At 31.8% G+C, this 13,024-nt stretch overlaps 1 protein-coding gene across 1 annotated transcript; it reads left to right on the forward strand.

Annotated features, from left to right (window-relative positions):
* The first annotated feature begins 9,478 nt into the window (after positions 1 to 9,478).
* On the forward strand, positions 9,479 to 11,540 carry LOC111392832 (rop guanine nucleotide exchange factor 9-like). Its single transcript, XM_023018225.1, has 6 exons — positions 9,479 to 9,593; positions 9,679 to 9,833; positions 9,919 to 9,993; positions 10,070 to 10,336; positions 10,421 to 10,741; positions 10,869 to 11,540. Exons 1-6 carry the CDS (start codon positions 9,479 to 9,481, stop codon positions 11,316 to 11,318), a joined length of 1,383 nt encoding a protein of 460 aa, XP_022873993.1. The 3' UTR covers positions 11,319 to 11,540.
* Positions 11,541 to 13,024: the final 1,484 nt, after the last annotated feature.

The raw sequence follows: 13,024 nt of genomic DNA on the forward strand, positions 1-13,024 counted from the left end.
AATGATGAAGTTTCAACTAAAAAGAGTTTGAAATTTATAAATTTTATTATCATAGCTACATCTCCATCTTTTCTAGATCAAAAATTTATAATTATAACTAAAAAGAGTTTTATAATCATAACTGAAAAGAGTATGTAATTTTATAATCATAACCTTGGGCTTCTCTCCAAAAGGTCTTATAGTAAAGCTCAATCTTTACATTGATTAAGGATGTGCTTTTGCATGTTCCCGAAATTTTTTTCAATCTCCCTCTATATGTAAATCAGACATAATTCCCCTTTTGATCTTTCAAACTCATTTTTAGCATATTCTTTCAATAAAATATTTTTATACGTGAATCCGTAACAGTTCCATATTTTTAACTACAAATTATCAAAAAGAAAAATATTTTTCACAAAATCTATTCTGAAAAATCTCTATCAAATAGAGGCTTGTCACAGCCGGGTGTCCAAAAGACACCCTTATGTAATGAGTTAGGAGAACACCATTTGTACAGAAATTTTTCTAAAGAATTTAGTTAGATTACTCTTATGTGTGGGATCCACTGTGAATAAAAAATTGTCAAAAAATATCCCCACCCACCCCCACATCCCATGTGTGTGTTCTGGTAGGCTTCTGTATGAAGTCTGCCTGTACACACAGCAGGGTCCAATGAGCTACGTACCTAAAGAATAATTCTCCAAACACATTCTAATGACAAAATTGTATATTTCCAAAAGATCGAGGTTAAATTTGTCAAATTATTGAATAATATAAGCCAACTACCCAAATGACATGACTTTAATGCAGTCACAGTAATCTTGTTCATTTTGGGGTCTTTCATAAATGTGGTTGTACTGTTTCATCCTTTCCTTTTTGCACAAAATTAAATATCTTGATATCTGAGCCATGGTTCCAAGTGCCAGTTTGAATTATGACTAGGAATTTAAATATCAAATCTGTAGGCCAAACAGCTCCTTGTACAATTTATATGCAAATGAGTAAGTATTAAGCTCTTTGTACAGAGCTGAGCTTCACAGGGGTCTTACCGACCTTTTATTGTAGGGGTCGATACCACATAAAAATAAAATAAAATACGCCGGGCCCTACAAGTGTGAGGGTTTGACAGGGATATGTAAGGGTAGCAGCTCTCAGTAAATAATAATATACAAATTAAGAAACAATTATTTATTGATGTCTTCACCTTTTAAATGGAATTTTTAGTTGCGTGTTCCGGAGAAATTAATAGGACAATATTAGAAAAAGAAAAAAAATTAAATTTTACCAAATATTGTATTTTTTTCGATTAGGCAGGATAATAAATATACATATCGGGCGAAAAAATGTTGAAGGCTACCCAATTTTTTGAGAAATTCCTTTTTAGTCTCTAATATTCTTTTTCTTTTCTTAACCATGTACGCGCTCTTTAAAATAATTGATTATGTGGCAAATATTGTATTTTTTCGATTAGGCAGGATAATAAATGTACATATTGGGTGAAAAATGTTGAAGGCTACCCAATTTTATGAGAAATTCCTTTTTAGTCTCTATTTGAAAAAAAAAAAAAAAACATTTACGCATTTTGTAAAATAAGGGCTGAGCTACATGTACAGTCCAGCTCGGACTGTACATGTACAGCCCCCTCACATGTTGGGGGGCCCACTCTCAATAAAAAAATTGTCAACCCCCCACATGTGAGGGGGGCTGTCATCCGAGCTGTGAGCTTGGATGTACGAGTATCAATTCCCATAAAATAATTGATTATGTGGCTAATAGATTGTTTATTGGGACATTAATAGTTGTTAAAAACAGAAAATTTTCTTTTATTCCATGTTTGGAAAAATTATAAGTTTCTCATAATTTATAGCCTAAATCAAATATTAATTTTCACACATTCACAATTACTATTTACTTATTAACTCATTACTCTTTTACTTATAATCTCATTATAACTTCTTTCAATATAATTGGTATCTATTGTTCTACTAATTTCCTTCAAAAGACTTGCATAGAGAAGTCTAATTTTCCGAGAGCCACTACCATATGTTCACATTGCGTCAGAGGGTTCTACAAGTGCTTAATTTGTATTATCCAGAGCTACTAGAAGCAAAGATATAATCTATTTTAAGAAAGTTAAATATTAAAATTAAGTTTCAAAAATTTTCAATTTTAGCTTTTTAAAATAGAAAACGGACCACTCTGTATTTGTAGTTTATAACAATTGGATTTATAAGTTATAAATTTTTATACTCCACTTCTTGAATGACACAAATATTTGATTTTATTGGTCATTGATTTCTAAAAATGTATACATATATAGCCCATTTTTAAAAGGGATCAAAATCCAAATTTTAATTTAACTTAAAGTTAATAATTAATTTTAAGCACATTCTCTACGGGACCTACAACTTTTTAATAACATATTTCATAAACTTTTATTAAAATCTACTAAAAGTTCAATTTCAATTCCCACCAAACAGGGGCATATATTAATTTAAAATAAGAAAATATATATATATATATATATATTTTTTTTTTTGAGAAATGTATTGAAAATTACACAATTCGACCCAAATAATACCTAGAGGGGGAGGGTGAATAGGTGTTTGTACAGAACTTAACAAATTTCAATTAACAATTGTATCACCATATGATAATTAATCAAACCAGTCCAATCTACGTGCAATCTACCCTATGTTGAATTACAACAGAATAATAAATTATTGAAAAGTAAAGAACACGCAAAATTTGATGACGGAGAAACCCCAGATTGAGTAAAATTTCGGGCCCAAGTCAGTGTGAATCCACTATGAACGAACACAACTTACGTTACCACCAGACTAGACCCACACACGTTCTTTCTGACCTTATGTACTGCAATTTCCAAAGCCTTCCTGGATTGTTTGCTCCTACACCAACTCCCGGATTCAGATCTTGTCTATCTCTTGTGGATTCCCTGAGAACTCCTCGTTCTTCAACGATCGAAACTCCAATCACCTTCCATGATCTTCAATCTCAAATAGATCTTCTGAAAGCTTTTGGTTTTTGGTGTTTGAATTTTTGATTTGGTGTTTTTCAATTGCCAACGTTGACGATGAATGGATTGTATATGATGTTGAAGGATGTGCTTGTTTTCTCTAATAGACAATCCAAGCTTTTTCGTGAAAATGGTGTAGCTATATGTATTTGAGATGTTTTGGGTAGTTCAGAATGGTTAAAACTCTCAAAAAAGGAAAATTAGGGTTTCTCGGACTCGAGCTAAGGGTTGGTGAGAAGCTAGCGGCGTCCTCTCTGAAAGTGCCGCTCGAGCAGTGTGCTGGCAAGAATCAAACGAAAATGCGATGGTTTGTCCTTCCATAATTTAACATTAAACCCTAACTTACCAATAATTTTTACAATATTGCACATGATTCCTCAACTTTATCACTATTTCAATTTGACCCTTTTTGTTCACAGAATTGTCAATTACAGTTGAACCTAACAGGTATAACAAAAGAGCTAAAAATAAATAGTTTCTTGGAATGTGATTAAAAAGTTTACTCTTTAAATTTAAATATAATTTCTATTATAGAGAAAAAGTTCTTTAAATTTGATTTTTATTTTTTTTTTATTATTATTATTATTATTATTATTATTATTATTATTATTATTATTTTTGAAGATGCTCTTAATAACACGAATGAAAAATGAACCAAAGATAAAGATTACATTATTTAAGTGATTCATTCTCTCTATTAGGGAATGTACTTTTATTTTCTCTCCATGTATTCGATGATAGACGCATATAAGATATTTGTCGACCTAAGGATCTAAAGATTACAATTACAACTAAACATGGATTGCTCATTTCCTTGCCCCAAAGCCAAACGCCACATTACAAATTACAAATTAAAAACATTACAACAATGATATCCTACGATTCACACTAACATGCATCAAAGTCACCTTTAGCATAATAAAAATATTAAACTCGATATTTCACTAGCAAATTCAAATGTGAAATATTAAAGGTCACAAAGTCGAACTAGAACCATGAAAGACTGCCATATTTTATAACAATTCCTGAGTAATGAACTAAAGGTGGCCGCACTACATGAATTTCTCATTTTCATAACCCTATGTGAATTGAATTAAAAATTAAATGGACAAACTAAATTGTAACAACCCAAAATTTACAATAAAATAAGTATGAGTTGTTACCAAAAACTTCCATTTAATTTAATATGAGCAATTCTAGAAAAAAAATAAATAAATAAAATTATTGTATAGCATCATCCACAAACAATGTATTGATTCATGAAATAAACACAACTAAAATAAATACTGGAAATAAAATTTATATTCACATTACACCGAATTTAAGGTATTTAAAATAATCTTGGCACCACGACCGCACCTCATTGCCCGCCAACCAACGACCTGCTCAATCTTGTAAGAGTAGGGGAAAATGGTGAGAATATGAATATCTCAGTAGAATACGAGTAATTGTAAAATCCCGATTAAATGTATTAAATCACGCGTCAAAAATATCATACCGTCATATCATATCTTTAGAACCGATAATAACTCATATTAGATCATATCTTTAGTGTTGGATGGTCATTTCACGTCATTATAAGCATAATATTTATCAGTATGAAGAAATAATTTAAACTAGATAAACCACTTGCACATTTTTTATGTGTTGCTGCTACATTGTGAGATAAAACAATTTTTTAAAGCCTAAATCCAAAATCACGTTCCAAACTCATTTTTTTATGTGTTGCTGCTACAATCGCATGCGTGTGTCTATATTTTCGAAGGTAAATAATAAGAACCTTTGTGTGGTACTTAAAATTGAAAGGGAATATTGGAGGCCTAAAAATATGCCAAAAAGCCGTGTTTCCACACAAAATAATAATAATAATAAAATAATAAATAAATAAAAGAAAAATCCCAATCCCTGTAATCCATATAAACAAAAATCACTTCCTTTCCTTTTCAATAATCACATGGCAAGCTATCCTTATAAATCCCCAAAATCAAGCAAATAAATCATATAAAAAGAACCTACATTTTCTACCATTGTTACACGTGTTTTTTCCACTAAACCACACAATTCAAAAATTATAATAATCCAATACATGTGGCAGCAGTTTTAATTCAATTTAAAAATTAGTTTTTATCAACTTCTTCAAATTGCAATTTCTTGATACTTGACTTATCCAAATCGACTTTTTCTCGAGTCAAATATGTATGGTTAATTATGCTATTCAATGAGCCTAATGTCGATATATTTATCATTACTATATTAATATTTAAATATTTAACCCAATTAAAATTTGAATTTAAAACCTATTTCATTTGTCCTCAATTTTTTCAAAATATAAAAATATAACATAAAAAACAATTACATTTTTTTCCCTAAAATTTTTGGGACTCGCAAAATTGATTCATAGTGGTCAATTTTTTATTTTTTATTTTTTTCCTTTCTTTTTCTGAATAGTCAATCACGAACGAAATTCTTAAGGTCAGAATCCAATCATAGATGATTAGAAGAAAATTTCTATTACTTTGAAATGGTGATGCTTGGAATTAATGAGGTAAAGAGGAATGTGATTGTGGTTGGGATTTTCCCCCCCATTTTTTCGGTGTTTAATGTTAATATATATCTATAGCGTTAAATATGAAAATGATGTGTACAGACACGGAAGTAAGTTTATAGTATGAAAAAGAAATTAATCGACATTGGTTTTAACTCAACTATTCTTATTTGTCAAATAAAAATTCTAATATTCTAATTTATCATTAAATAAAAAATATTACAAGATTACGGATGACAAAAAAAATCCGTTATACTCGATTTCCGTAGACCTCGCCCCCAAACAGGACGAGAAATCCCCACCTAGTCGGGTACGTGGGGGTGGGCATGGGGCGATGTTTCCTCGAGATGAGAGGCAGGTACGAGAAACATGGTCTCCATCCCGTTTAAAGTTCATTTCATAATTCAATTTTTTATCAAATAAAAAGGAAAAGAACATCATAATTTCTAGAGAAAACATGGATTTTTCTACAATTTGAAGATAGGTAATGATTTTCACTAAATAAAAACATTAATAAAATTAGATTTAAAAAAAACTAAAAAAAATTAAATAATAAATAGGACCATAAACGGGGCAACTCCCCCGTTTCTAACCGTTCCGCCCCGTCTTAACCGGGCATGGGGTAGGAAAGGAGAAAAAAATGCTAGATGGGATAAGAGACGAGAAATGGCATCTTTGACCCCGCGCCACCGCCATGCCTTTGCAAGGTTTTTAATTAGAGTTATGTTATATTATAAGATTGATTTTATCAAAATTGTGCCAGATTTCCAATTATCAATGAAATACTGTCAAGTACTAATCTGACACAATTCTAATAAAGTCAATCTGGAAAAATAGCATAACTCTTTTAATTATTGGATCCTTAGGCAGCCGCTTTCACCTCCAGGCTCCATAAAGTCCATTCGAGCCTCAACTAGCAATTGGTTGTGGACATTTTGAAGCCCATTTCTATTGCTTGAACTCTAGCCCACTGAAATACAGCCCAGCTCACCGCATTTTTTTTAAAGAAAATTGGAGGAAATCATGCTTTTAAGTTTCCATTATAAAAAATTACATTTTTTTTTAATTCACAAATTAGGTATTTGTTTTAATAAATATTTGAACATATTTTTAACACAGGATTTTATTTTGTCTCAATCATGTTAAGTGTGGTAATGTATATCTGATTTTAAATTTTTAAAATTCAGATTACACAAAATGGATTCTTACCATTTGAATGTTATTTGGAGAGACAAACACTTGTTCTTTGAAGTGGGACCCATGTGGGTAAAAAAGCCAAAAAATCCTACCTCCTATTGTGAGGACTCTATAGGGAAGGATGTCAAACTCAAGGACGAATTTAGGGGGGACTAGCTGGGTTGTAGTGCCCTCCCCAATTAATATTTTTTTAGGGTAATTTCCCTTTTTTTTTTTGGTAAAAACAGATTTTTAATGTGTAAATTTTTTTTTTCACGTATTAGCCTAGATTGAAATTTTTTAGCCCGGTCTTGAATTCAATCCTGAATCCGTCTCTGGTCAAATTCTCCCTAATAGCAGAATTGTTATTCTTTCCATTCTTCATCATCATTGTGAGAGGTTAAAAAGGTCACATGCATAAACTAGACGTGCCACAATTGTTGTATTTCATTTTTATGATGAGTTATCATGCCATAATTTTGCATGTTATATGAAAACTGTCTCATTAATACTGAGGCCAATCGCCTCCTACATTGATACATAGAATGATGAATGTGATCTATTGTTACATGTTGAATGATGATTGTGAACAGAAAAACATGTGGAGAAATTATGAATTCATGGAGCCACGATATATTATGTCCTTATTTCTAGAGACATTAAAAATAAGAAAGCAGTAGCTGAAGCAGATATTTAGGAAAGGAATATGACGAGAGAGAGAGAGAGAGAGAGAGAGAGAGAGAGAGAGAGAGAGAGAGATTATCCTTTAATAATAACTAATTTATGTCACAATCTTATATTATACAAACCAATTATTATCTATTTTTATATAAAAAAAATTGAATTATGACCCGAATTATGAAAAATTTCTCAAACTTTTAAAATTTTGAAAATATAATCTTAAAGTATGATTGTTATGATTTTTTTTTGTTTTTCTCTTTATTTTTTCCTTTCTTTGCTACTTGAATTTGCAACTCAATAAGGGTCCGTTTGATTGCAAGAATGAAATTTGGTAGAAAGAAAACGAATTATAGGGAATTGAAATGTTTAGAACTTGTTTTATTAGAAATTGTCAATTAAATGTGTATGATTGGTATAATTTTTCACTTATAAAATGTTGAAATTTTGGTATTCATCTGGCTTTATTTTCCATGAAAATTATCTATCAAACAAGCAAAAAGTTTAAAAATGCAAATTTTTTTTGTTTTTCATGGAAAATCTTCCATATCAAACATGGCCTAAGAGTAATCCAATATCTTTAATGACTTATTATATATATTGAATAATGTTATTCATTATTAATTATGATTATTTACCACTTTAAGTGAGAATGGACCTTTGATTTGTTTTTCAATTAATTAAGGGGTTCACTATCACCTAAATTGATTATATGCTTATGAATATCATTACTCTATATGTTTAATTTTTGAAGGAAGAATGGTCACTAGTCTTGAGGGAGTTCTAGTTTGAGGTAGGGCGAGAGTATAGATTTAACGAAGCTTGCTCTAATTCTCTTGTTTTTATTCATATTTGGACACAAATTATAGACATTTTTAGACCAAAATAATTTAGATAGACTTCTTTATTATTTTACAACAAAAGAGTATAACAATTTCTAAGCAAATGAATTTTTTTTAAAAAAATTATTATTATTATTATTATCATCATACTGGTTTATGTAGATAAATTGGAAAGTAATAGGCAAAGAAAGAAAAATTGCACCATTGGTCCAAAATTTACTGCACTAGTAGCAAGTTGGTCTCAATTTTAAAAATAAACATGTTAGTATACCACTTTTCATTATAGTTTTGCAATCAATCTCTAATTACATGTATCTTTCAATTTTTTTTATTTTTTTATTTTTCAAACTGTTACATAATCTGCAGATGTCCCACTTTATTAAACTATATTTTACTTTCCAACTTAGAATATTGATGCATAAAAGAAATTACATCTAGACATATTTCAGTTATGATCATACAATAATTTAACGAAAATTTAAACAATTTTCGTCATTTGAGATGACTCATACAGTCATAGTAATCTAAAAAATAATAATAAAAAATAGAGACTACATACTCGATTTTAATTTTTAAAGATTAAGACCAACTTGCTAGGTCGAATTTTCCCACAAAGAAATTCATCATAAAAAAAATAAAAATAAAAAATAAAAGGAGGGAGAAGAAGGGTAGTTTTCCATGTATGCTTTCGCGGGTTTTTTGCCTCTGTTGAAAAATGCAACCATTCATTATCAAAAAACAAATATACCAACCCCCATTCTCTTTCCTTCCTTCTTCTTTTGCTAATCAAACATGCACCCCACGTTCCATACTAAACTACTCATAATTAACAACTATACATCCTCTCAACTACACCAAATTCAGATAAACCCTTTTTTTTTCTTTTTTTCTTTTTTCACTTTTTATGATTGTTCATTCTCAGCTTGATAGAGGGTTTTTGTTTCTCTCTTTTTTGAAATTCGTCGATGGCTCAAGACGAGAATGGAATTGGCGCAGAGACGGCCATTAGTGAAGGGATAAAGCTGAGGAGTCAGAGCAACAGTTATGCTCAACAAATAAGTAGTGTTATTGATAGGTTAACCAGATCGAACAAGGATGTTGAAACATCATCAGGAAATCCCAAAGTAAAAGATAAAGGCCCTCCTTCAGGTATTATGTTTTGTTATGTTTGAATTTATGCATATTGATTCTTAACCTTCATTCTTTTGTTTTGGTTTAGATATGGGTATGATGAAGGAAAGATTTGCTAAACTCCTATTGGGAGAAGACATGTCAGGAGGAGGAAAGGGTGTTTCTTCAGCTCTAGCCTTGTCGAATGCCATCACAAACCTTGCTGGTAAGCCTCGATTAGATCATATTCGAATAAATGATTATCGGGACTTTCAAGAAAATGAAATACGAACGATCATTTGATGGTGCAGCTTCTGTTTTTGGAGAACAATCGAAGTTAGAGCCGATGTCACCAGAGACGAAAGCGAGGTGGAAAAAAGAGGTTGATTGGCTTTTATCTGTTACAGATTACATAGTTGAATTTGTTTCTTCTCAACAGAAATCGAAGGACGGAACATCTATGGAGGTACCATTCATTTTTGTTTTCTTCTCAATAAAAAGGATCAAAATTTGAACCCCCTTAGCATTGTGTTAGTTTGGATTTTTGACAGATAATGGTGACACAGCAAAGAAGAGACCTCCTTATGAACATTCCAGCATTGAGAAAGCTTGATGCAATGTTAATTGTAAGAATTCGTAGAAAATTGTTGTTTCGTTTATTCTATCTGTTATGAATTCTTATGAAAGAATGACAATTATCAGGGTACACTCGATAACTTCATAGACCAACATGAATTTTGGTATGTGTCAAAAGATGCAGACGAGACTGAAAAAGGCGTGCAAAGAAATGAAAAGTGGTGGCTACCTACGGTCAAGGTTCCTCCGAATGGATTATCTGAAGAATCGCGACAATTTCTACAAAAACAAAAGGAAGCTGTAAATCAAGTGTTGAAAGCATCCATGGCCATAAATGCTCAAATACTATCAGATATGGAGATCCCTGAGAACTATATTGAATCCCTACCCAAGGTATAAGGAGATTTCGAGCAAGCTCTCATGATTTTATTCGTCTCCAGACATTCACTTATTATTCAAGATTGTCGTTTTTTGTAGAATGGTAGATCAAGCCTCGGTGATTTAATCTACAAAAGCATTACCGTTGAGTTCTTTGATCCTCAACAATTTCTTTCAACTATGGACTTGTCATCAGAGCACAAAGTTCTTGACCTAAAGAACAGAATCGAGGCATCTATTGTGATATGGAAAAGGAAAATGAATCACAAGGATGGGAAATCTGGGTGGGGTTCGGCTGTGAGTTTGGAGAAAAGGGAGTTATTTGAAGAACGAGCAGAAACAATCTTACTCCTGCTCAAACATCGGTTCCCTGGAATTCCTCAATCTTCACTTGACATAAGTAAAATCCAATATAACAGGGTACGAAAAGTGATAATAAATCTTCTTTCGTTCTTTCAATATTTGGATGTAATGCTACACGTAAAATCATTTCCGCGTCTATAGAGTTGTTTTTATATTAATGTATGATTTTCTCCTGACCCTCTAGGATATAGGCCATTCTATCTTGGAGAGCTATTCAAGAGTACTCGAAAGCTTGGCCAACACAGTGATGTCTCGTATTGAGGATGTTCTTTATGCAGATTCTTTGGCTCAAGATCCGTCACTCGCAGTAGTAACATGGAAGCCTTCGATAGACTCCACCACCCCATCACCAACATTGAGCAGTTTTCCAAGTCCGGGGGAAGAGACAGAGAAATTGAGTTCAGCAGAAGCGACACCGACTTCAATGACACTGTCCGATTTCATGGGTTGGAACTTAGAGCCTTCAGAAGACACGAATATTAGAAGGAATTATTCAACTGGTAATTTAGATTCTTTTGTAAAGGATGACGAAGAAAAGATCATGACTAAACCTTCTAATATTAACATCAAGAAGTTTTCGTATATTGATAAAATTGATACGGGTGGCCTAAGAAGTCCAACCTCCCGCCATTAATGGGAAAACATACATAGAAGAGAAGGAATCAGAACAGAGGCAAAGTGTTGTGTGAGACAAATGTAAGAAAGAAAGTGTGAGATAAAAGTAGTACAGTTCTCCCCCAAGATGACCACTCAAGGAGTTAATTGAGTTTGTACATATCTGACTTGCTGTCCGTGCCTATGAACAGCGATGCATGAGCATGCCTCACTTCCATCCAGTTTGCTCATGTAAATGATTTTTTTTGGCACTGTTTAATTGAAATTTTACTGATACTCTTGATATCATTTTTCTTAATCTTAACATTAGTATCAGTAAGTCACTTTGTGAGGAATCCCTAGCAATATTAAATCGTTTTGTCGATACATTTCACGTCATGCTTATTTGTCACCTCATTGTGCTTATGTTACATTAATTAGCTTCAAAACCATGTCCCAACTACAATTTCTAACCCAAAGAAGGCAACAATTTACAACTCCATCACTTACGTCAACAAACTCATGAAACTTATCGGATTTGAACCTATGACTTATGCCTTACCGTGGCGTAACTCTACCACTGAGTTAAAAGCCACTCCTTTCAACATTTCAACCTTCCATTTACTTGCGTCTTCTTCAATCAAAATATTCAAGTTCCAAAATCCGAAAGATAAGTATTCTTTCTACAAAAAAAAATGAACACGTTGTTGATGGATTTTTTCCCCCCCTGAAGGTGGTGTTGGTGGGGGTTAACTTGAAATGAATTTGGGTAGTCGATAGTAATTTTATGTTGATATATTTAGTATTATGTTTATCGTAATTTTAGACCTAAATGCTTTGTTGAATTTTTTATAGCTTAAGGACTAGGATGTAGCAAATAGAAAAGTTGTTCTAATTCATATCCTTAGACATATTAATATCCAAATCACATGGCTTCTCGTTGATAATATTTTTGCACAGAAAGAAGTTGAGTGAGACTGCAACCGATAGAACTCTTTTTGTTGAAATAAAAAGATCATGTGCTAAAGCTAAATAAGAGGACAGGTAAACAGGTTGTGTGGATGAAGGTTTATGTTGATAAAGTTTAACTAGAACCTTTCCATTTCCATACGAGCATTTTACCTTATGGGATCCTACCTTCCTTGTCAGTGAAGGTACTCCTATTTTAGGGGCAGAGCCAGGAAATTCCTTCATTGCAGGCACAATTTAGAGAATGTCATACTTTGAGTTTTTGGTCATGGATTTAAAGATGATAAAAATATTTATAAAAAAAAAACATTTTTATACTAAAAATGGTATATTTTATAAATTACATTTTTCCTTTGCGAGTTTTCATACTTTGGTATTGTTGTATAATTACTTCATTATTGATATTCAAAAATATATCTTTTTCTACATAAACAATTTTGCAATCATTCATCCACTGATCACCCATCCGATTATGCAATCTATCCTTTATAATGCTCATTATAGAAAGTACTCTCTTCACAATAGCAGTAGCAACCGATAAAATCAATGTTAAAGTCAAAAGTTTGTAAAGCAATAGATATACCTTACTTTTCTTTGTCATAACTAACATCTCTACAAAATCACTAATGCCATTCAATCTTTCAAACTCTTTGTTAGAGCGCATGTAAAAAAATATGAGTCTCGAGTTTATCATTAAGTATGATGAGATCTACTAAAGAAAAAATGACTGGATAAAACTCAACAAGTCAAATAAAGTTTTTATTGTCAAAAGAAGGA

This window comes from Olea europaea, unplaced genomic scaffold (genome assembly GCF_002742605.1).
Source record: "Olea europaea var. sylvestris unplaced genomic scaffold, O_europaea_v1 scaffold987, whole genome shotgun sequence".
Taxonomy (NCBI): Eukaryota; Viridiplantae; Streptophyta; class Magnoliopsida; order Lamiales; family Oleaceae; genus Olea; species Olea europaea.

Excerpts from the sequence above, each read along its gene's own strand:
- LOC111392832 (XM_023018225.1), top strand. The coding sequence starts at position 9,479 with ATGGGTATGATGAAGGAAAGATTTGCTAAACTCCTATTGGGAGAAGAC. Across the intron at positions 9,994-10,069 it reads AGCTTGATGCAATGTTAATT|GGTACACTCGATAACTTCAT; the intron begins GTAAGAATTCGT and ends GACAATTATCAG. Across the intron at positions 10,742-10,868 it reads GTAAAATCCAATATAACAGG|GATATAGGCCATTCTATCTT; the intron begins GTACGAAAAGTG and ends CTGACCCTCTAG.